This window comes from Chiloscyllium plagiosum, chromosome 4 (assembly GCF_004010195.1).
Source record: "Chiloscyllium plagiosum isolate BGI_BamShark_2017 chromosome 4, ASM401019v2, whole genome shotgun sequence".
Classification (NCBI taxonomy): domain Eukaryota; kingdom Metazoa; phylum Chordata; class Chondrichthyes; order Orectolobiformes; family Hemiscylliidae; genus Chiloscyllium; species Chiloscyllium plagiosum.
This window is the reverse complement of record NC_057713.1, coordinates 111,624,969-111,649,401: the sequence shown is the minus strand read 5'-3', so window position 1 is coordinate 111,649,401 and position 24,433 is coordinate 111,624,969. Positions and strand designations below refer to the sequence as shown.

Sequence of the window (24,433 nt, the reverse complement as noted above, 5' to 3'; positions counted from 1 at the left end):
TACTCTATACTTAAATGCTTTAAATGGGCCATTGCGAATTTCAGGTTTTCCTGAAATTTTTTGAACTTTACCAGATTTATCCTAGGCTGCTCCAGGAAGCGAGAAAGCAGGCTGCTAAGCTGCAGGTGAGGATATTTGCCTCCTCACTCTCCACTGGAGTCGTACCGGAGGATTGGAAGGAGGTGAATGTTGCTCCTTTTTTCGAGAAGGGTAATAGGGAAGTCCCTGGCAATTACAAACCAGTCAGTCTTATGTCTGTGGTCAGCAAAGTTTTGGAAAGAATTCAGAGGGATAGGATTTATGACTATTTTGCAAAGCATAGTGTGATTAAAGATAGTCAGCATGACTTTGTGAGGGGCAGGTCATGCCTCACAAATCTTATTGAGTTCTGTGAGGAGGTGACAAGATAGGTCGACACAAGTGGTGTATATGGACTTCAGTAAGGCATTTGATAAGGTTCCCCATGGTAGGCTTATTCATAAAGTCAGGAAGTATGGGATACAGGGAGATTTGGCTATCTGGATTCAGAATTGGCTGGCTGACAAGGCAGAGAGTGGTTGTAGATGGAAAGTATTCTGCCTGGAGGTCAGTGTTCAGTGGGGTCCCGCAAGGCTCTGTTCTTGGGCCTCTGCTCTTTGTAGTTTTTATAAATGACTTGGATGAAGAGGTTGAGCGGTGGGTTAGTAAATTTGCAGATGACAAAGATTGGAGGTGTCGTCGATAGTATAGAGGGCTACTGCAGGTTGCAGCGCAACCTAGACAGGATGCAGAGCTGGGCTGAGAAATGGCAGATGGAGTTCAACCTGGATAAATGCAAAGTGATGCATTTTGGAAGATCGAACTTGAATGTTGAATATAGAATTAAAGTCAGGATTCTTGGCAATGTGGAGGAACAGAGGGATCTGGGTGTGCAAGTACATAGATCCCTCAAAGTTGCCACCCAAGTAGATGCAGTTGTTAAGAAAGCATGTGGTGTTTTGGCTTTCATTAACGGGAGGATCGAGTTTGAGTCGCGAGGTTTTGCTACAGCTCTAAAAGTCCCTGTGAGACCACGCTTGGAATATTGTGTCCAGTTCTGGTCGCCCTACTGTAGGAAAGATACAGAGGCTTTGGAGAGGTTGCAAAGAAGGTTTACCAGGATGCTGCCTGAACTGGAGGGCTTGCGTTATGAAGAAAGGTTGAATAAGCTCGGGCTTTTCTCTCTGGAGAGAAGGAGGAAGAGAGGAGACCTGATCAAGGTATACAAGATAATGAGTGGAATAGATAGAGTCAATAGCCAGAGACTTTTCCCCAGGACAGGATTGACTGGTACGAGGAGTCATATTTTGAAGATATTAGGAGGAAGGTATAAAGGAGACATCAGAGGTAGGTCCTTTACGCAGAGAGTGGTGAATGCTTTGAATACATTGCCAGCTGTGGTGGTGGAAGCAGAGTCATTAGGGACATTTAAGTCTCTGCTGGACATGCACATGGATAGCAGTGACTTGAGGGATGCGTAGGTTAAGTTGTTATATTTTACATTAGGATTACACCTTGGCACAACATCGTGAGCCAAAGGGCCTGTTTTGTGCTGTACATTTCTATGTTCTATGTTCTAACTTGATTGTTTAACCTCCACATACTCCTGAGGTCTGCTGATAGTGAATACTGGGTGAGTTGGTATGGGGTATGTAAAGGCAAAGAATAGTGTGGATTAGGCATGAATTGGCATTAAGGCTGTAGGACCAGGAGCTGGCATGAGTTGTCATGGATGGGCTGAGGATGGAGATGGATGGAAATGGATTAGGTTGAGAATGGTAATGGTTGAGAGGAGGTTGTAAGAAATGAAGGCTCGAAGGCTGGTGTTTAACAAAACAACTAGATGAAGCCCAACAGAATCAAGGCAGGTCTTTTATCTTGGCACCTGGAGCCTTGAATCTATATCCAGAATAGTTGCTGTACCAAGCCGTGAGCCATCTGGATAGAATGCTTTCTAATTGGACATAGCAAATGTTCTTAGCCTTCTGAGGGAATAGAAGCATTGTTGTGCTTTCTTGACAGTTGCATCAATGTGGGTGGTCCTGGACAGATTGTTGGTGATTGTCACTCCAAGTGCTTTCGACATCCACCTCAACTCCATTATGGAGATAAGGGCATGCGCTCCATCTTGTTTCCTGAAGTCAATGACATGCTGTCTTGTTTGCTGTCATCAAGGGAGAGATATCATTACATTCCATCAAGCGCTCTATCTCTATCTGGTATTCCATCTTGCCATTGTTTAAGATCTGGCCTACATCTGTAATGTCATCAGCTAACCTGTAGATGGAGTTAGGATGAAATTTGACACCACAGTCATGAATGTACAGCGAATAAAGTAAGAGTATGCAGCCTTGCGGGGTGCCAGTGTTGAACTTTGTGTAATTGCTTATTCTCGCTGATTGCAGTCTGTGGGTCAGGAAGTCGAGGATCCAGTTAGAGAAGACGGAGTAGAGACATTGGACCTGGAGTTTGGAGATTAGTTTAGTTGGAATTATAGTGTTGCCTACAGCTCTGTCTTCAATGAGTAGGAACCTGACATAGGTATCCTTGTTATCCAAATCTTCCATGGATGAGTGTAAGGCCAGGGAGATGGTATCTTCCGTGGACCTGTTGTGTCGGTCGGCAAATTGCAAGGGATCAAGGCAGGCTTGACATGAGCCATGACTAACCTCTTGAAGCACTTCAGAATTATGGAGGTCAGAGCCACTGGATGGTAGTCGTTGAGACATATTGCATGCGTCTTTGGTCCTGGGATGATGGTGCTGTTCTTGAAGCAGGTGGGGACTTCAGGTTGTAGTAAGGAGAGGTTAAAGATGTCAGCAAATACATGCACAGGATTTGATTGCATGGCCTGGGGACTCCATATGAGCCATGGGTTCACTCTTAAAAAAGCCGATCTGATGTCTGCAGCAGTGACTGAGGGAACAGGTGCATCCAAGGCTATTGGAACACGTAACACCATTTCACTCATCTTCTTCTGTTTTTGATATTTTAGTGAACTAGCATTGAGGCAGAAAGTTTCCAAACTCCAACTGCCCAACTTGGGAGCAAAATGCTGGACCTGTCACTTCTTCAAAGCAAGGCTGGAATTTACTCCTAAATTGTTGGAAAGCAATTTTGAAAAAGATGTTAGGAAGGGCTCCTCTATTCAAAATAGCCTTCGTGTTGGATAATCCATCTGACAGCCATTTCAGACCAAACATTTGCAAATTCTTCATTTATTATTGATGCTGACAGTGGAGGAAGTAAAAGTTCTTGGGAGATGGACTTTAATTAAAGTGTTTACTAACTGAAATAGATAATAAATGCAATGAGAGAGCTGGTCTAGCCTTTACTGTTTCCAGTTCACTTAACCTTGTCATGCAACGTTGAGAGGAGCTCACTTTACTAGTTTTGGTCCTATTATGTACCATTAACATAAATCACTCAAAAAAGTAAGCTGTTCAAGTTTGAAGATTGGAGATAGAATAATAATGGAGCACAAAACAGAAAGATTTTGATATTTTAGTGAACCAGCAGTGTAAACATACAGTTTCAAAAGCGAAAACTATAATTGAATGCAGCCAAAGTAAAAATTTAGTTTAGAAGCAAGGAACAAAATTTTGTGTTGTAAAATGTAAAGCAGTCATGCTGTATATTGCTCAAGAAAACAATCTGGCAGTTCTGAAGAAAATCAATAAAATTGCATTCAATTTGAGTTTTATTGCGGGGAGTCATCCCAGCCCCTGAATGACATGGATAATGGCAAGTCAGTTGGAAAAGTAGTGTGAGATTGGCTGACATTAAATTCTCTACATTAAGAGGGGAAAAGAGTGCCTTGTGTTCTAATGGCAATCTTACAAGTGAGCAATGAAAGACCTAATTAACATGTCATTCTGACCTAATCTCACCTCATTGGTATGCAGTTTTCTATTCTCCCTTCTATTGGATGGAAACAAGATGGTGACAGTTCCAGACATGAAAGTCACACCTCCAGCTTCCCACTTGCTCCTCTAGGCCTCCGTCTTGGACAGCAGTCTCCAATGTCTGAGGGCTCTGAGTAATGAATTCCCTTTTACTCCATTAATGGAGATTGGCATTCGAAATGTACTAGCCTCACCACAACTCCAGCCATTTAAAATACACTTCTGCATTTTGAAGTGTACCAGAACCTTCGTTGTAATGCTGTTGCCAGGGGACCTTGCATGCAGATGCAAACACCCATCTCGTGGATTGGGCTAGGATACCCCTCAGCACTTCTCTCTTGCTCTCTCAGTGTTGTAATATGATGCAGCTACCTGGATGTTCCCTGCATCTCTGCCTTGCCTTTTTGTGCTTTGTTCTGTTAGCTAGGGCTTACTTTCTTTCTTTGCTGTTTAGCACTGACACAAAACCAGGCTTGACATGGTTGTCAGCAGTGCTCAGTCAAACATGCTGCTGAATGGAACCATGTTATGCAATCCACTGTGGCACGTGTCATCAGTGTATTTGACAAAGGCATTGTATGTACATTAACCAAATGGCCATGTCTCAGAGTCTAAGGGGAATAGTCTTCAAAAGGCCAAGGTAGGTAGCTTTCAGTCATGGCATCCTAGTGCAGTAAGTCAAGTTTATAATCCAATATCAGTCCAGGAACAAGGACATGGTTGGTCAGCTGTTTGTGGTGATCAGGGATCCACATCAATACAGATCAGGAAGAGCACCTTGCTTAGCCCTGCAGGTCCAGTGTAACCAGTCCAGGGAGTCACAGTAAGACAATCGGAGAGCTGTGCAGATATCGGCCAGGGCTCTGGCAGTCATCAGTTAGTGCTGACCGCCCAAATGAATCAGAAGGTGGGCTGTCGACAGCCCTGGGTGTCAGCTCAATAATAATCAAATTGGGCTATCAGGGCCACTCTGATAGAGAAGTTGGGGAAGTCAATTCTGGGAATTGAGTTTACATGCTGGGGTGCAGAGCAGATAATAATTATGAAGTAGAGAGATTATAGTATATTGGAGAAATGTGAGGAAGGAGTTTACAGATGGTCATGACCTCAGTGTAGGGGACAGTGCAACTCAATGGTTGGTATGAATAACCAAAAGGCCTGGGGTTTAGAGGGTAGTGTTGGCAAATGAAGTCATAATTCAAGAGGTGAGGGGAAATGTAGCTGCTCCGTACTGCTGGGCTTAACATGGACTGCGTGAAAGAAGGAAAATAGAAGATCAGGAAGTTGGCCTTTCATTAATAGGTAGGCCCCTTGACTCACTGTGACTAAACATGACCTGCGTTGCCTTCCATATTCATGTGAAAATGTAAATGTGTGCAGAAAATAGAATATGGCTGCTACCACACCTGGAATGAATGGATTAAGTGATTATTTTCCTGTCTGAGCACTCAGTCTCTATTTGTAAGCAATGTGAGGCCCTTCTGGGCAATTATGTTAAGCAGGCACTTTCAGAGTACAGTTTGAAAGTCATCTGTAATCATAGTGCCCTGCATGTGAAATACATGCAATATCCAACTGTGTGGGATGCAAATCCTGGTCACAAACAAACAACCATGTTGTTGATCATTGTAGATTGCACGGTGACTCAGTGGTTAGCACTGCTGCTGCACAGCACCAGGATCTCCGGTTCGATTCCAGCCTTGGGTGACTGTCTGTGTGGAGTTTGCACATTCTTCCCGTGTCTGCGTGGGTTTCCTCCGGGTGCTCCGGTTTCCTCCCGCAATCCAAAGATGTGCAGGTCAGGTGAATTGCCCATAGTGTTAGGTACATTAGCCAGACGGAAATGGGTCTGGGTGGGTTACTCTTCGGAGGGTTGGTTTGGACTTGTTGGACCGAAGGGCCTGTTTCCACACTGTGGGGAATCTAATCTAAATCTAATCTAATCTCTGAAGCAGAAGTAACTACAGTCCATTTTAAACATAGCACCTGCAGGCCACTGTCTACAAAGATAATGCAAGATCTCAGAGGCTGTACATCAGCTGATTTCCTCTCACCACGATCAGTAAGTATTTGTCAAATGCTTTTATATGCAATGCTAACTTTCTTTGGTGATAGGGAGGGTGGGAATGCAAGGTATCAGAAATCTTATAACCTCTGACTGGACTTAAATGACATTCATTGGTATGTGGTACCTATGCAACGGTTCTATGCAGTGGCATTCCATGGCCCTCTTTGTCAGAGTCCTCTGTTTCCCAGGGAGTGCTAAACTATAATTTGTGAGTGATACGAATGCTGACTCCTAATGTTAGTAAAGATCTGTTCTTTTTTGTCTCCAACACAGCTTTGTTGAAAGCATTACCAATGGATTTAGCAACAGCAAGGGTTATCATATTACTTTGATACAATGAAGGTGCAGAGAAATAGAGAAGAAATAATTGTGTCGATAAGCTCAGGACCAGCAGAAGCCAACAGCATGACAGAATGCCCTTCACATCAACATATCACGTCTGTAGCTCTTCTCAGGATATAGAGGAGGTCCAAGAAGCGCAGAATTTATCATCCTTGCTGCCATTTCCTCCATTTCAACGAAGTGTAGTATCGCCCCAGACTAGGAATGTCCTGGACACTATCACAAAACTCCTAATTGTTGGAGTGGGACCTGCACCATAAGTGTATGAATGCCATCCTATCTTGGTAGTCATCGAGGTGACAACTGCACTAAACTTTAATACAATCTAACGCTTCCAGGGATTAACTGAGGACCTGTGTGAGATCTCAATCCTCAACCCATAAATGTATCAAAACTGTTAACAATGCAATTTGTGCAAGATCACATTGCATCATCTCATTTTCCATGACAAGGTCAGTGCGATAGCCCATGCGGTAGTCTTTGCCAATGTAGCTGGTTTTCCCCAGGTCAAGGCTGCAATAAACTGTGTACATGTTACCTTGCGAGCACCATATTAGAACGCAGCTGCCTCCGTGAACAGAAAAGGATTCCATTCCAACAGTGTACAAGTCAGTTGTGATCATCAGACTATGTCTTAGCCAGTCTGTGCCAGGTACCCTGGAAACTGTCATGATGTGTCAATCCTTGAACTCTCATATTCCTGACTCGTTTCAAGGGCAAGATGCCTTGTATGGATTAGGAGGCAAAGGCCAACCTCTGTGATCATGGTTGTAGACTCTGTTGTGCACTCCTTTGATCAAACACAAGTGTAAATACACTGCAGATCGTGCTTCAACCAGGGCCAATGTGGAACAGATGATAATCTTACTGAAGGCGAGTTTTCTGCCCTAGGTGAGCCGAAGGTGACTCACAGTCTGATTTCCTTCTAATTTCTGCAGCTTCTGTGCAAACCTCCAGGGCCTCTGAAGAGCTGGGAGATGACATCTTTCTTGTGGGGAAGAAGATATAGTCACTGAGTAGGAGGAACATCACCTTCAGCATGATAGAGCAGGGTAGCTCCTGGTGTCCTAAGCCAGATCGGAGATGAGGAGGAATTTCTTCGCCGAGAGAGTAGTGACCTGTGGAATTATTTGCCACAGAAAACTGTTGAGGCAAAATCTTGAAAACTTTCAAGAAAGATATAGATATAGTTTTTAGGGCTAAAGGGCTCTAAGGATATTGGAAGAAAGCTGAAACAAGACACTGAGTTGGATGATTAGCCATGAGCATAATTAATGGTGGAGCAGGCTCAAAGGACTGAAGAGTCTACTTCTGCTCCTATACTCGATCTTTATTTTTGATTTAATTGAAACCTGATTTCAGCAGCTATAATGTGGGTGCAGTAATCACTCACTGATTAAAAATGATTGAAAGGCAAGCAGGCCTGAAGTAAATCTGTTCTTTTCCTTTGCTTTTGCTGTGGCTAATTAAAACTAAATGTTTTTAACTGTTTGAAGGCTTTCCAATATTTATTCAAAGTAAGACCATCAATAAGAAGATGTTAGTCTATGTTGGACATTGAGGAATAGCATTCCCTTACACAAAGTTCTGGGATGGAATGATACTAAGGATGGCTAAGCTGAACACAGTTGATTGGCACTACATCTACAAGCATCGACACTTAGTAACAACAGTGTGTAGCATCTACAAGATGCAGTGCAGAAATTCACCAAAGACCCTTGGACAGCACCTTCCAAACCCATGATCATTTCCATCCAGAAGGACAAGGGCAGCAGACACATGAGACCAACATCTTCAAGTTCCCATTCAAATCTCTCACCATCCTGATTTGGACGTATGTTGCCATTCCTTCACTCACTGGACCACAATACTGGAATTCATTCCTATAATGATTTGAACCAGGTGGATTGTGTTGACTGGGTCAATCAGAAAGCCCTGGCTGACCAATATAAACAGGGGATTAGGCTTAGCCCCTTTTGGGCTCTGCCTGGCACCGACCCCCTGACCACGTGGGATGTTTTCCTGGTGGTGGAAAATATTGGATAAAGTTATCATGCACAAGAGAAAAAAGAAAAAATATATTTAAACAGGGGTTTAGAATCTGCTCAGTTCAGGGGACTGACTCCAAGCTGGCTGACCACAGCTAGTGCACTGTGCACAAGTAAATGAAGGGTAACTTGGTGATGGAATACCAGCCTCTGTGCCATTACTTCAGTGGCTAAGGGAGAAATCAGTACGTGCCCAAAGAACATTCGCTCGCAACAGTCATCTTAGAGTTTGGGTGAGCATTTCTGGCATCATGCCTTTATTTGCAAAGCTTGGCTCATTCAATCCTGCTGTCAAAGACTAGATCCAGTATGTGGAAAGAATGCAATATTTTTTTTCCAGGCAGATGACTTTGGAGCAGATGAAAAGCAATGAATAATCCTTCTCACTGCTTGGGGATCCACAGCATTTATTAGGCGCTTAATTTTCCCAGAGGCATCAGACACTAAAACCTTCCAAGAGTTGGTTAAGGAATATTGTGACCTCAAATCTACTCTAATTCTGATATTCGGTTTTGTCTGGATGTTAGAGAATCTGTGCCAGGATTTTTGACGAGGTGAAGATGATGGCAGAGGCATGTGATTTTGGTTATCCCTGAAGGAGATGCTGAGAAACCATTTGGTATCTGGGATTAATGACATAACCATGCAGAAGTTCCTACTATCTAAAGCCCAACTGGACTTCAAACAGGCACTATAACTGGCTTTGTCATTAGAAAGTGCAGCAGGTGGAGCATGGGGTTACAGGACGTCCCAATGGATGTGGAGACCCTCACCTGTCTGACTGAACTTGGGGAACATCACTTGAGTGTAGGCAATCACAGAACCTCACACAGAGGCCAACCCACAACAAAATCACACTACAAAGCCGAGCCTCGGGCAAGTGGCTAAAACATTTTTCAGGATCTGGGCTGGTAATGTATTGTCATTGCTGCCTGTATACGGACTTGACACAGCAAAGGAGTCCTAAAAGCGCTGACTTCAGTCAGAAGACTTGTTAGTCAGCCTCCAGGAGGGTGCACATCCTGGAAAGTCCCCCTCCATGTGGGTTGGAACAATTTAATTGCTTAGTAGCGTCCAAATCAGAACTGATTAAAATTAATGTTTGGTTAAATGATCATTTTGTTCCTATGGAGGAAGATACTGGCACAGCTGTATCTGTGGTTGTAAAAGCTGTCCCTAACAAGATTCACTGTGGATTCCAACCCTTAAGTTTGTGCAAGTCCTCAGCCAGACTGAGAACATACATTGGAGAACCGTTGCAGATTAAGCGTTTGTCTTCAGTTCTGGTCTGCTATGAGAAACAGTTAATACATTTACCACTGATGGTAGCAAGAGGCTTAGGCCCAAGCCTCTTGGAGCAGAATTGGTTGAGAAAGATTCACTACATTGACTCAACATTTTTTTAATTAGAAAATGTTTGCCTTCGTGAAATCCTCGTGAAATATCCAGGAGTATTGCAGGAAGGACTTGGGACTATCAAAGGGGCAGAAGCTACTTTACATGTTGACCAGGAACCAGTTTTGTGATTTTGCAGGACCTGCCCAGTGATATTCACCTTGTGGGCAAAAGTACAGGCTGAAATCAGGAAGCTAGAGAGCAAATGAGTCATCAAGCCAATGCAGATTGCAGAATGGCAGCACCGGTCATACTGATGTGAAGCCTGATGGCTCAGTGTGCCATTACGGGGATTTTAAGCAAATGTTAAATTGGTTCTCACAGCTGAATAAATACAATAAATATAGTTGGCAGAGGAGCTGTCCTTCATGAAACTTGGCATGTACCATGCAATTGCAACTGGATGCAGAGTCCCAGAAGTACATCACAATTAACATCCATAAGGGTTTCTACCAACATACAAGGCTGCCATTTGGCAAATCATCAACTGGCACCCTTTCCAGCAGACCATGGAGAACATGTTAAAATGGCTACACCAGGTTGTTATTTATCTGGATGACAACTGAGCAGCTGCGAGCATCAGTCACGATACACTGACTCCCAGAAGAATTGTTCACAGACACTAGAATGTCATTTACTAGCAGGAAATTTGAGTATTTCCTAAAGTCAATGGGCATTCAGCACATAAGGACAGCTCCACACCATTTGTTGTCCAGTCGTCAAGCAGAAAGAGCAGTCCAAATGTTGAAGGCCAGCTTAATGAAGCAGGTTACGCCATCAATCGATACTAAACTGTCCCAATAATCCTGTTCACACAACAATAGGATAGCTCCAGCAGAGTTGCTGATGGGGAGAAGAGTCTGCCCCAGGTTAAATCTGATATTCCTGGGCCTGGGAGGGGAGGGTGAAACAGCAGTAGGAACGCCTGTGCCAGCCACTTGCCTCCTGTAAATGAGAGAGACAGTTTTTAATTCTGGGGATGAAGTTTGCTGCTGGAACCATAGGAATGGCTCTTTGTGGGTATGAAGCAAGGTTGACATGAGGCCAGGTCCTGTGACTAACAAAGTTCGAGTAGATGATCCATTCCTGAAAAAAAATGTGGATCACAGGAAAGTTGTTCCCTCACAAACAGGGCAGGAACAAAACGTCTCTAGCCCATCAGAGCAGCCAGACCTGTCAAAAACCATAAATTCTCCCTCCATCCAATGTTGAGGAAACCTCAGACTCTGAGATGGATGCATCCTCGATACCATCACCATTGGAAGAAGGGGAGAAAGCCCTCCCAAGAAGCTCTGGTCGCAGGAGTTGAGCTGTGGTCTGGTACACACTGCCCAAGCCAGAGTCCGAGGAACTGGACCCGGGACGAAAACCTCAAGGCAAAGCTATAAGAGAAAGACCAGGCCTACATCCCCGGAATTACATACCCTATTGTTGCATGAAGGTTGTCCTATAATTGAAAAGGAACTGGGGCAGTTTGGTATCGAATGACACTGGTGGGTGGAGTGGGGTGAGGTGGGGTGGGCTGTCGTGCGGAATGTAGTGATCGGAACTAGGTAGATCTTGCTGACTACAAGATCCTTGACGAGGGTTGTTAACCTGGGACAATCAGGAAGCCCTGGCTGACCAATATAAACAGGGGATTTAGAATCTTCTCAATTCAGGGGTCTAACTCTGAGCTGGCCACAGCAAGTGTACTATGCACAGGTACATAAAGGGTGATTTGGTGACTGGATACCAGTGCCTCTATGCAGTTATTTCAGTGGCGCAGTCCTCTATGCAGATATTTCACTTCTGTCATAGCATTTGTGGGTCAATCTACAGCATGTGGACAGCAGTGATTTAAGAAGGCAGCTCGCAACAAAGGGATGGGCAGTAAATGCTGGCCAGCCAGCGATGCACACTTCCCACAAGTGAATAAACAAAAAAGAAATTGACATAGCCAACCTTTGGTAAGATTAAGCCACATGTCCATAATTTAATTGAAGTGGTTTTAAAAAAACAGTTTCAACAGGTTTGTACAACATTTTAAAGAAGTTAAACAGTTGCAAACAGGGTTTTGTAAATACATATAGTATTCAGTTCTTGGGACTTTCATTTTTAGTGCTGCTAACTAGTAGGCTCTCTCTCTGCTTAGACATCTTTACTTTTTCTCTTGGTCACCAAACAAAGATAATTGAGAAGTATTTGCATCATTTTGTATGTTCTTTTTCAATTGGCAACTTAATGGGATGAAATCAGAGTGGATATTTGTGTTGAGTATATGTGTGCAAATCTGTTCTTTTCTTCTGAGATTGATATTTTAAAATCCAATTATTTAGGAATTTTGTTTTCATTGCCTTGACATTTTATCGACTGCATCTAAATTGTAATTCTAAAAAAGGTGAGTGGTGGTGAGCAAGTGGGTGAATGTAGGTATTTTGAGGGGCACTTGAATGTGTCACAGTCTGAGGGATGGTCATCAGGCCCAGTGGGTGGGTGGGTGTGTGTTGGGGTGTAAATAGTTGGGTTTTGGGGCTGAATAATTGGATTGGAGGGTGACGCATATGGAGGAGTGGGTGAGTGGGTTGGCATTCAGTTGCATTATTAATCATTGAATTGCACCAGAATTTAAACAAATTGACAATACTTGGGTAAGTATTACCCATTGAGCCCAAAACTCCAATCCTGAGCTCATAATAACATGTTCTGTCCGTGTCAGAAGCAATGCAAATCAGCCAGTTGGAAGTTTAATATCCTGGGAAATTACTGCCTTTGTGCATAAATCAGGGTGGGTTCTAAAGTGCAACAGTGGCAGAGACCCGACCATGTGCCACTATTGGAAGGATGATGAATTTTCTTGTGTACTTCCTCTTTCTCTCTCTCCTTCTCCCATTTCCCCTTTCTCTTCCTTACCCTTTTTGTGTCCTCTTAGTTATAATTTTCCTTGCTACTCTGCCCTCTTCAGTTTATATAGTATATAAGTTTAGCTGTGGTCCAAATAAAAGCTATGTATTGGAGATCTGAAATAAAACGGAAATGCTAGAGACTCTTCCAGTGTCATATTGGACTTAATGTTAACTCTTTTTCTTTCTCTACTGATGCTGGTAGACTTGCTGAGTCTTTCTAACAGTTTTTATAACTATTCTCAGTTTAACTTAGAGAAGTAAGGCCAGTAGAAAATCAAGCCTCGAGTGTGGGTGCATCATGTATGATCAAACTTCACCAGTCTAGGACAAAGAAAATACATGACACTGCTGTACAATACAGTGATATTGAAGTGACTGCAGTTTAATTTAGTTGTTCCTGTTTTCAGTTTAGTTACAAAATGCATATACAGATATATCTTTTATTTGAAATTTACAGTGAAGTTTGTTTTCCAAGCAGTTTATTTACTTGTCTATACTCAAGATTGGGGATTTTTTGTTTCAGGATGCAAGTTGGGAGAGGCTTCTGATTTCCTTGTCCGTCAGGGCACCCTAATTCAGCTTCCTGTGGCAAATGGAGAAATGGGTTGTTACAGAGTGTGCACTTGTGGCCCAAGTGGACGCTTGGAAAATTGTCTGGAGATGCCTTGTATTGATGTGCAGAAAACCTGCATTGTAGGAGGCCAGAGGAAAAGTAAGTTTTATTTTGTGTGCTGTGGGTACAAATCATGAATTAATTTAAGAATGTGTCATATTATTGAAGTCCCTCAATCAATTTGCAAATAAGTCAAGGCATGAGCTTGATCAGTCTCTGCCACTTATTCAAAGTCCTTAACCAAGAGGGGGACTGAATTCATGAGCAATTCTATTATTTTAATTGTCTTAACAAAGGTAGCCGATGTTTCTAATGCTGTAAAACAATTCCTGTTTCTTTTTGTGCAGTTCCTATGGGAAGAGAATGAGATAGTTTAACTTGTAAACCGTGTCTTCATTATGTTTTGGAATGATGATATAAATTAATGTTTCCTTGGAGTTTATTACTTTTAAATATTTAGGATGGAAGATTTACTCCTGTAGCAGGTATCATTGGTCAGGAAATTTCCCAGCTCACCACATCTTCCTTGGGAGCAAGTTTCCAGTAAGATGCAGTTTTCATTGGTGGTTTGCAGTGCAGATGGAGTTAGGGCTGCTGTTGTCAGATGTAGTTTGTGAGCACAGGAGCTACCGAATGTTGAGGTGTCCCTGTTGTTTCTTCAAATTTTAGGCCTTATGCCCTCATGCCAATCATGCACCTCGCCGATCTTTGAAGTCCTTTATACTAACCTAATGCCAACCTCTGCCTCTGTCCTTTGCCATTTTCTCCTTCATATTAACAAACCCTGTATCCACCACGGACTGACCATAGGTGCCATTTTGATCTGAAATACAATAGTTCAATATTTATTACAATTTTCACCTTTTTTTAAAAAAAAAGCACCATTATGAAAGGCCCTTTAAATTGTCTTTGTCGTTCTTAATCATTATAAGTAGCAAACCAAGGTGTACAAAACTTACGCAGTGTTAAAAGAACAGAGGTTGAAGCGTTTTGTTGCACTCATCAGAACTAGGAATGAAAAGACTGACTTGGAAGAAGAAATATGATTTTATACTGAAAAAGACTTTGAGGAACAGATTTCTAGTTCTTTGCAGGTGAACTTATTGGTAGGTAGCTTAGTGAAGAAGGTGTTTGGTACACTTCGGTATAGGATTTGAGATGTCATGTTGCAACTGTACAGGACATTGATTAGGCCACTTTTGGAATACTGCATTCAATTCTCGTCTCCCAGCTATAGGAAAGATATTGTTAAGATGCAGAAAAGATTTATAAGGATTTGCCGGGTTTGGAGGATTTAATCTCTGAGAGGCTGAACAGCCTAAGGCTACTTTCCCTGGACCATCGGAGGTTGAGGGGTGACCTTTTTGAGGTTTCTAAAATCTTGAGGGACATGGGTAGGGTGAATAGCCAAGGTCTTTTTCTCAAGGTAGAGGAGTCCAAAACTGGAGGGCACAGGATTAAGGTGAGAGGGGGAATATTTAAAAGGGACCTAAAGTGTAACTTTTTCATGCAGAGGTTGGTGCTTTATAGGGAATGAGCTGACAGAGGAAGTGGTGGTGGCTGGGACAGTTACATTTAAAACGCAACTGGATGGGTACATGAATAGGAAAGGTTTTAAGGCATATGGGCCAAACAGGCCAAACATGATAAATAGGATGAGATTAACTTTGGATATCTGGTTGGAATGGACTATTTGGACTGAAGGCTCTGTTCCCGTGCTGTACAACCCTATGACTCTATAAGAAGAGGATGGCTGATTGGTTTGGCTGTAATAGTTGTGGAGATGCAGTACAAGGTTAACTGAACATATGAATTTTTGGAATAGGCAAATAGATTCTGTCAACATCCTGTCCAATCAGAATCTGTCTGACTGGACTGAGATTTAATTGGCCCAGATTCCTGAAGAAGGGCTCATGCCGGAAACGTCGATTCTCCTGCTCCTTGGATGCTGCCTGACCTGCTGTGCTTTTCCAGCAACACATATTCAGATTTAATTGGCACAGGCAACTTGTTTCCTTTTTATATTTTAAAGGTCTGAGAACTTAAGAACTTGACAGCTTAACTGTTATACAGACCTTATCCACCCTTCATGAGACATCTGATATGTGACTACTAAATGTTTTAAAGTGCTTGCTACAATGATAATTATAACCTTACATAAGTTCAAATAGTACTTTAAAAAATGAAATGTTCTTAATTTTCTGTTGCCTCTGACCAATTTGAAATTTCTTGACGGAATTCTATAACGTTATCAGTATAACCTCCATTATGTTGGAGAGATTCTGAATTTTTCAGACTGCTTTTTCTCTTTGTCCCACAGGTCATGGAACATCTTTTAAAGTGGACTGCAACATATGCTCATGTTTTGCTGGGGAGCTAATTTGTTCAAACCGTCAGTGTTTGAGTGAATACAGTTCTCAAACAGATCGGAGTATGTTCACAGGTCAGAATTTTAATAAGTTCATTATATTTTTAAAAATTAGACTACAAAAAAGTTAATTTATTACTTTTAAGATTTTCTTGAACTTTTGTGTGGGAAAAATTCAAAACTGTACCATTAAGAGATGCTAGGATGTAATTTTTCATGGCATGCTTTTACGGTTAATACTTTCACGTTTGAGATGACACTGCTGAATTAATTTAAGTGCTTTGTTGTAATGGCAATACCTTTCCAAGAATATAAGCCAGAATCTTGTCCTGATGCCATTGCATATCATTGAATCGAGAGTGCACTGATACAATTTATTGATAGCCAGCAAGGTTCCTAATAGTCCCACTTATATGTCTTTCCCATAGCTCTTCAAATTTCATAATGGTTATCATTTATTGACCTCTGCAACTGCAGGTATTCTTCCAGATTATTGCCTCCAGGAGTTCCATGATCAACCTTTGGCTGTCTAGATTCTTAAATTCTGACTTAGTCATAATCATAGAGTTGTACAGCACGGAAACAAATCCTGTGGTCCAACTTGTCCACGCCAACTAGACGTCCCAAATTAAAATGGTCCCATTTGTCAGTGATCAGCCCATATCCCTCTAAACCTATCATATTCATGTTCCCACCCAGATCCCTTTTAAATGTTGTAATTGTGCAAGCCTCCACCACTTCCTTTGTCAGTTCATTACATACGTGCCCCACTCTCAGTGTGAAAAAGTTGCCACTTAGGTCCCTTTTAAATATTTCCCCTCTACCTTAACCCCTGCTCTCTAGTTTTGGTCTCTCCTACTCTGAGGAAAAGACCTTGTGTACTTACCTTATTCATGCCCCTTAAGATTTTATAAATCTCTATAAGGTCACACCTCAGCCTCCGATGCTCCAGGTAAAATAGCCCCAGTCTAATCAATCTCTCCTTATAGCTCAAACCCTCCAATCCTGGCAACACCCTTATAAATCCTTTCTGAGCCCTTTCAAGTTTCTCAAAAATCTTTCGTATAGCAGGGAGACCAGAATTGAATGCTGTATTATAAAAGTGGCCTAACCAATTCCAACTCTAATATATCTTTTTATTTGAAATGGGGCATAACGTCTATCACCTCCAAGTCCTCTAGTCTACTTCCATGTCCTAGGACCATACATAGACTGTGGCTCAAGTTTCTGCTGCGTTTCCTTTCTTGCATCCCTTGGCAACTAGAATGCATCCCATATACACGGATAAATTTTCTACTTTGAGTGTTATGATCATTTTACATACTACCTCTAGTACTATTCTCTCACCCTTTTCCCATAACCTTTCAGATTATCTTGATTTAAATAATCATCTAATGCTTCCAGTACACTTCCATATGTATGCCAGACCCAATCCACATGCAAGGATTTTTCTCACATCACATTTATTTTTGCAAGTCCATTTAAATCAATGCCCTCTTGCTCTTGATCTTTTCATGAGTCAGAACAGTTTTTCCTGTCTACTGTCTCCCGACTTGCTCATGATTTTGAAAACATCATCCAAATCTCCTCTTCACCCATTCTTTTCCAAGAAAAACAGTCACAACTTCAATATATCTTCATAATTGAAGATAACATGACCATAAGATATAGGAGCAAAAATTAGGCCATTCAGCCCATGGAGCCTGCTCTGCCATTCAATCACGGCTGATAAGTTTCTCAACCCCATTCTCTTGCTTTCTCCCCATAACCCTTGAACCCCTTTGACAATCAAGAACCCATCCATCTCAGTGTTAAATATACTCAATGAGCCTTCTGTGGCAAGGAATTCCATAGATGGAGCACTCTTTGGCTGAAGAAGTTCTTTCTTATCTGTTCTAAAAGGTCTTTCCTTTACTCTAAGGCTATACCCTTGGGTCCTAGTCTCTCCTACTAATGGAAACATTTTCCCAACATTGACTCTGTCCAAACAATTCAGTATTCTGAATGTTTCAATTAGATCCCCCCCCTCATCCTTCTAAGCCATCGAGTATAAACCCAGAGTCCGCAAATGTTCTTCTTATGTTAAGCTTTTCATTCCTGGGACTGTTCTCATGAACCTCCTCTGAACACACTCCGGGGTAGTGCTTCCTTCCGGAGATATGGGGCCCACAAATGTGGTCTGACCAGAGCCTTTTAGACCCTCAGAAGTACATCCCTACTTTTATAACCAAGTCTTTAAATAAATGCCAGCATTGTAATTGCCTTCCTAACTCATGACTCATCCTGCAAGTTTACCTTGAGAGAATCCTGGACTAAATTCCCAAGTCTCTTTGCACTTCAGACTTCTGCATTTTCTCCCCATTGAGAAAATAGTCCATATTATTCTTACCAAAGTGCATGACCTCATACTTTCCCACATTGAACTCCATCTGCCACTACTTTGCCCACTCTCCTAACCTGTCCAAATCCTCCACCTCCTCAATGCTACCTGTCCCTCTACCTATCTTTGTATCATTTGGAAACTTAGCCAGAGTGTCCTCAGTTCCTTCATCTTGATGGTTAAGGTATAAAGTGAAAAGTTGTAGTACCAACACTGAGCCTCGCAGAGCACCACTTGTCACTGGCTGCTATCCTGAGAAGGACCCTTTTATTCCCACTCCATGCTTTCTATCCATGCACCTTGCCTCTGACACCATGGGCCCTTTATCTTAATCAGTAGCTTCTCGTGCGTCACCTTGTGAAAGGTCTCCTTGAAGTCCAGGTAGATAACATCCATCGGCTCTCCTTGATCTAATCTGTTCACTACTTCCTCAAAGAATTCTAGCAGATTTGTCAGGCGTGATCTCCCCTTGATAAAACCATGTTCTATTTTACCAAGTATTCAGAAATCTCATCCTTCACAATGGATTCCAGGATCTTACCTACGACCAAGGTTAGGCAAATTGGGCTGTAATTTTCCATCTTTTGCCTTACTCCCTTTTTAAACAGGGGTGTCACGTTAGTGATTATCCAGTCCTCTTGGACGCTCCCTTATTCAAGCGATTCATGAAATATCACCACCAACATCTCTGCTATCTCTTCAGCTATCTCCCTTAGACCTCTGGAGTGTAGTCCATCTGGTCCAGGTGATTTATCCTCCCAGGAAACATTCTTGTAAAGCTCATTTACGACCTCTGCTACGTTCACATCCTTCCCCTAAAGCTTGATTTGAGAACTATGGACAGTAATCTATCTGAGGTGTCACTCTTATATTGAATAGGTTCAACTTAACCTCCCAGCTTATGTTTTTCCAAGTTTTATATCATCTGTAAATTCTGAAATTGTCTCCTGCATTCCAATATCTAGATCATTAACATAAAATAGATATGGGTGCCATTATCCAACCCCGGAGAACTCCACTATAACTCTTCCTGAAAAATATCGATCGACTAAGGAAAGGGCAAATTTGCTCCTTTATCTCCTTCCCACTAATTGGTGATCCACCTTATACCAGGGCCCTACTGTTTCAAAACCTGAGGAATCTAATATGCTGTGTCCTGGATCATGTTCCTAGTCCCTTCTTAACCTGCATAACTTTATGATATCATAATGGTAATGTCACTGGTAATCTCAAACTTCTTACTAATGTTTGCGAGATTTTGAATTTGATTTTGAATGTTCTAGAGAAATTAGTTCCAATCTTACCATGCCATTTTAGGATTTTAGTTAAATTGATGAATATGTTTTGAATAAAGTTTCGCCAGTATGGTTTATGACGCAAAACTTCTGTGGATGTGCTGTGGACTGCACTTTTTCACGGTGCCGTCATCCTCACCAGTAAACAAACCAATTTAGTGCTGAGCTCACAAAGCCTGAATGGCTTGGTTAATGACATTTAAAGGGTGGCCCAGGCTGTTTTACTGGGAGGGAGGTACAGGTTATGTCTGTAAACAATGACTCGGGTGTCTGTGCTGATGGTGAATAATGTGGTAATCTTGGTTCCAAGGAGTGTCGAATTGTGCATTCTTTGCCACTTCTGACTGTGCTGAGTACTGCACTTGGCCATCATCCTCTGGAATTCTGTGTAATTGCAGAGTGACCACTTCCTGGAATGTATAAGTTTGTTTTTCCTTGTTCCCTGCAGTGATATCAGGGCTTGTAACTCTTAATGCTTTGAGACTTTATCTAAATGGTAAAATGCAGGGGTTGGTGGTGTCATTTCCAGTTTTGTTGTTGGTTCTGTTTCTTAGTTGTTGGTATATGGGGTCCACATCTTGTTAATTGAGTTCTGGGTTGAGTGCCAGGCTTCCAGGAATTCCTGTGCATGTCTCTGTTTGGCTTGACCTAGGATGTAGACGTTGTCCCAGTCGAATTGGTGTCCTTCATTGTCTGTGTGAAGTGATACAAGTGATAGCTGGTGACTAGTTGGTGTTCACATACCCTGGGGTTAATTTCCTTCCTGTTTGCCCTATGTAGTGTTTTTGGTAGTCTTTACACGGTATTTTGTGTATAACGTTGGTCCTGTTAGTTGTGGGTATAGGATCCTTTATACTTGTTAGCAGTTGTCATGGTGTGGTTGTAGGTCTGTGGGCTACCATGATACCCAAGGGTCTGAGTTGTCTGGTGGTCACTTCTGATATTTCCTTAATATATGGCAGTGTGGCCAGTGTATCTGGTCTTCCTGTTGAGCTCAAGTGAGCCACAACACACTGCAGTATGCCAGAGCTGTATAAAGCAGAAGAAGAACACCTACACAATGTCTTCAGAAACAACAGATACCCAAAAAGCATAGTCCGATGATACCTACAAGACAGACCACAAGAGGAAGACACAATATGCCCGGATACACTCAGTGAGCACGCCAACAATCTTATCCACAACTTGAGCTACTAATCTTCTTAAATATTCTGAACTGACTGAGAATGTGCAGCACTGAAATACCTGATGTCTACCCATTCAAAGAATCTTTATTATGAATACTCGCAAATGAAGAAAACTGCACAACTTCATATCTTTACCTACCCATGCAAAATAATCATGCTAGTAATGCACAAATGATCAAAGCAGTTCAAACAAGGAAAATATGTCTATTTATGAAGAGTATTGCACTGCTCACTAAGGAACCAATGCCCCATTTCTGACTTGTTTTCTCCCAATTTATCTACCATCCTAAACAATTTTTGTATCACTAATTTTGAACTTGCACAAAGTAATCCAAAATATTGAGGGGTCTGTTTGAGTTTAATCCAGTTCATCTGGTTGTATTGTCCAAAGCTAGTCCCTTTTTTTTCTGAAAGCTGTTCCTTGGCTCAAGGGTACTCTGTCCTTGATGTTTTTTCAGAGGGGCAATAAACCAGCCAGGCTCCAATCAGTCTAGTTTGGTACAGAGATGAAAAGGATTTTGAGAAGCCTTTTGTTTATATGTAAACAGATGAGATTTCAGGCCAAAGTGGTTATGTTTTAGAAGCGACCTGTATAATGAAAGGGAAGTGGTCAGCTCCGTAGCTGAGCAATTTAGTTCTCACTCTCTCTCACTCTGTCTCGCTCTCTCAGCTGTAAGCATGTATTCCATTGATACTGGTTTTTAAAGGGAGTTTGCTTATTGGGACTGTTGTGTATATTTGGAACAGCATAATTACATCTAGTTTGGATAGACTGAGTTCTGTAGGAGTTCTTCATTCTGTCCTTTGTGTTTCATTGTGTAATTTTGTGAATAAATGTTTGTCTGTTTTAAAACTAGTCAACCCAGATAACTTAGTCCAGGTAATTTTCACTGTACACTTACCGAAACAAATTGCAAAGCTATGAACTGGGCTGTCTGCTTAAGAATGTTTTGAGTGGTCTAGCCTAGTCCATAACAATATACAGTGGCCAGATCTCTCAGCATATGCCTCACATGCACAACAATAATTTAATTTTTAACTGAACCTGTGTGGGGAAAAAAAAACTACATCTTACACATCTTAAACAGCACAACAATATAATTCATTTTCCAATATCGATAAAAATGTTATAGAAAATTAGGTTTTAAGAAGTTCCATATGCTGAATCAAATAATGCCACAATTGTTGTTCCTCATCGATAAAACAGTTGAAATTAAAATATATCTGTTTGAATTGGGGATGTGTTAGAAATGATACTTTATAAGATTGTTTGTTAAAATGGAGAAATGAAGCAGTGAAATGCTATGAATTCTGTCTGGCAACAAAGTTCTCTGTGAACATGGTTGTTAAAGATTCAAGGTTGGGAATAAGTGCAGGTGGGTTTATTGGAACTAAGGTGCAAAATGTTTACAGTTGTAAACAATGACCAAGGCAGTTGTGCTGTTGGTGAATAGACTGCTATTCTCCAAGCCTTGGGGATATATTAGAAATGTCAGGGTTTGTGAATGGTATAATAATCAATTCTGTGTGAGTAAGCAAAAAGTCAAAATAACAGACTATCTTTTTGTTACAAACCTGAAGATTTATAACAAAGAATGTTCATTAAGTAAACTGTTTATAAACTCTTTTGTAGGTCTTCCCTGCAATTGTGCTGACCAATTTGTACCGGTTTGTGCTCACAATGGACGTACATACCCAAGTGCTTGTATTGCACGATGTGTTGGACTGCAAGACAATCAATTTGAATTTGGACCTTGTAAATCCAAAGATCCATGCATTCCCAATCCATGTTCCAAAAGTCAAAGGTACCAAAATTTTCTTCATGAGTTGATTTTTATTCAAATTAATTGTAGCATCAAGCAAATTTTCTATTGTACTTTTGTCAGAAAGTGATTTGTATGGGCTGGCAGTTTTTTGAGACTGCAGTTTACATATGTGCTTGTAAAGAAGGACACTTGCCGTACATAGCTATAACTTTTGAGTTTAGTCATTTACAGTAATCTGATTTTCCTGATCACTCAATCTCATTTGAGTCTGGTAAATCTTTGCATTATGCCTGTTGGGTAGCCAGGAATGTTTCTGCAAAGATTTTCTTCAGGACTGCTAAGGCAGCTGAGGCTTTGTTGACCTATGATTGGGTAATGAAAGGGGGAAATGCTTTGAGGTTCCAGTTAGAGGAATGGACAGGATGAAGAAGATGACCAAAAAAAAGAATGGGAACATAGCCATGAAATGATTTGTATTTGAGAGCCAAGGTGAGTCGGTGGTGATGGATTGATGGAGACGAGACTTCTGCAGTTTGTGGTTGATTGGAAGCCATCAAAGAGACTGTTTAAAGTCATGAGGTTGATTTTGCATGTGTAAGAATTTCAGTGTTGAATGCAAACGCAGTCACTAATTTGAAAGTCAGAATCTGAAAAACAGATTAGAAATATGGTTTAAAGCTCAGCTGAGGATCAGTCAATATACGTGCAGAATTTAGTTTCAACTTGAGAATGACTGAGGAGATGAATGAAGCCACGTACAAGGGAACAGAAATTTAGCAGACCAAAGTCAATGAACTGGATTTTTCTCAGCAGCAAAGAAACCTATAGGATGGCCAGAATAGGAAGGACGACTGCTTCTAGTCTTTTCATAGGCATATCGATGTTGATTTTGTATACTTTGCTCTACTTCCCAATGCAGCACTTTCAATGAAAGACATGATGCAGTTTTGAGCAATAAATCAATATAGAAAGTCTTCACAAATCAGGTTGAAGTATTCTCACTGGAAATGAAATGTCCAAATCAAGATAAAGGTGGTAACATCAATAATGTGCAAAGAAAAAAATAAACATTGGGAAATACAGATAGGAGTAGGAGACAAAAGAAGCATAATCAGTAAAAAAAAAATTTTAAAGTTTCCAGCACAAATTTTCTTGTGAGGAAAGGTGATGCTACATTTATAAAATTATTTCTTCAGGGCTAGAAAGGTTAATCCAAAATAATTAAAATTAGGGTATTTAAAGACCACTTATTCCTGAATACACTAGCTTAATATTTATAGATGTTTCTCCTGTGGAAGTTGTGGCCACTGTTGTGGACATTTTGGTATTGAGCTTGTCAGCCAGCACAATATCACATCCTGCCTGGGAGCAAGTACTCCAATAGCAGTCTGTATATTTTCACATTTAACTGCACATGTTCAGATTTCCTGTATTCTGGACCGTTGGCTTTCGCCAGGTCACTTTTCAGCCTCCGAACATTGTGACTTATTCAAGGCTGAATGTTCAAAAAACAGTTTGATAATGAAAGGATTACATTATTTATTAAATGTGACATATGTGAACCTCCTTGAAATTGATAAGAATCATTTTTGTTTGGAATTTAATTCATTGTGCCATAATAGATCATTTGGAATGAATAGCAAAGTATCCCCAAGGACATTGTGGGTCAGCCTGTAGCATGTGAACTGGAGCATTTCAAGAAGGTAGTTCACCATCTTCTCAAGGGCAATTTGGGATAGGCAATAAACGCTGGCCAGCCAACGCTCATGACCCCCAGGTGAATAAAAACGTCTGCTGATTCTATGCTCCATGTGAGACTTGTGGTCTAATACCACTCTCCTTTGCTCTTGTCTCCTGTAATATTCCTCTTCTACCTCACTGAATCACAAAATTGTTACAGGAGTCGAAGGAGATTTGGCCCATTGTGCCGACACTAAGGCTTTTCCCCATATCCCTGCAAATCATTTCTATTCAAATAATTATCCAATACCCTCCTGAATGCCTTTATTTTTATAGATATTTTTATAGAAATTTAACATTTTTACAAGTTTACAAAAATAAACAAAACTCTCAAGTACAAACATTGATATACAATTAAATCTTAAATATATAATCACCAAAATTTAACAAAAGAAAAATACCGAGAAAAAAAACAAAACTCAA

General features: G+C 41.2%; 1 protein-coding gene across 2 annotated transcripts in view; it reads left to right on the top strand.

Moving 5' to 3' along the window:
* The window catches only part of reck (reversion-inducing-cysteine-rich protein with kazal motifs), a 185,724-nt gene that overhangs the window by 113,823 nt on the left and 47,468 nt on the right, over window positions 1–24,433 (top strand). For both annotated transcript variants that reach the window (XM_043688961.1, XM_043688962.1), the window contains 3 exons: window positions 13,185–13,373; window positions 15,595–15,717; window positions 22,138–22,309. In XM_043688961.1, the coding sequence (XP_043544896.1) occupies window positions 13,185–13,373; window positions 15,595–15,717; window positions 22,138–22,309 (484 nt within the window). The remainder of the gene's footprint in view (window positions 1–13,184; window positions 13,374–15,594; window positions 15,718–22,137; window positions 22,310–24,433) is intronic.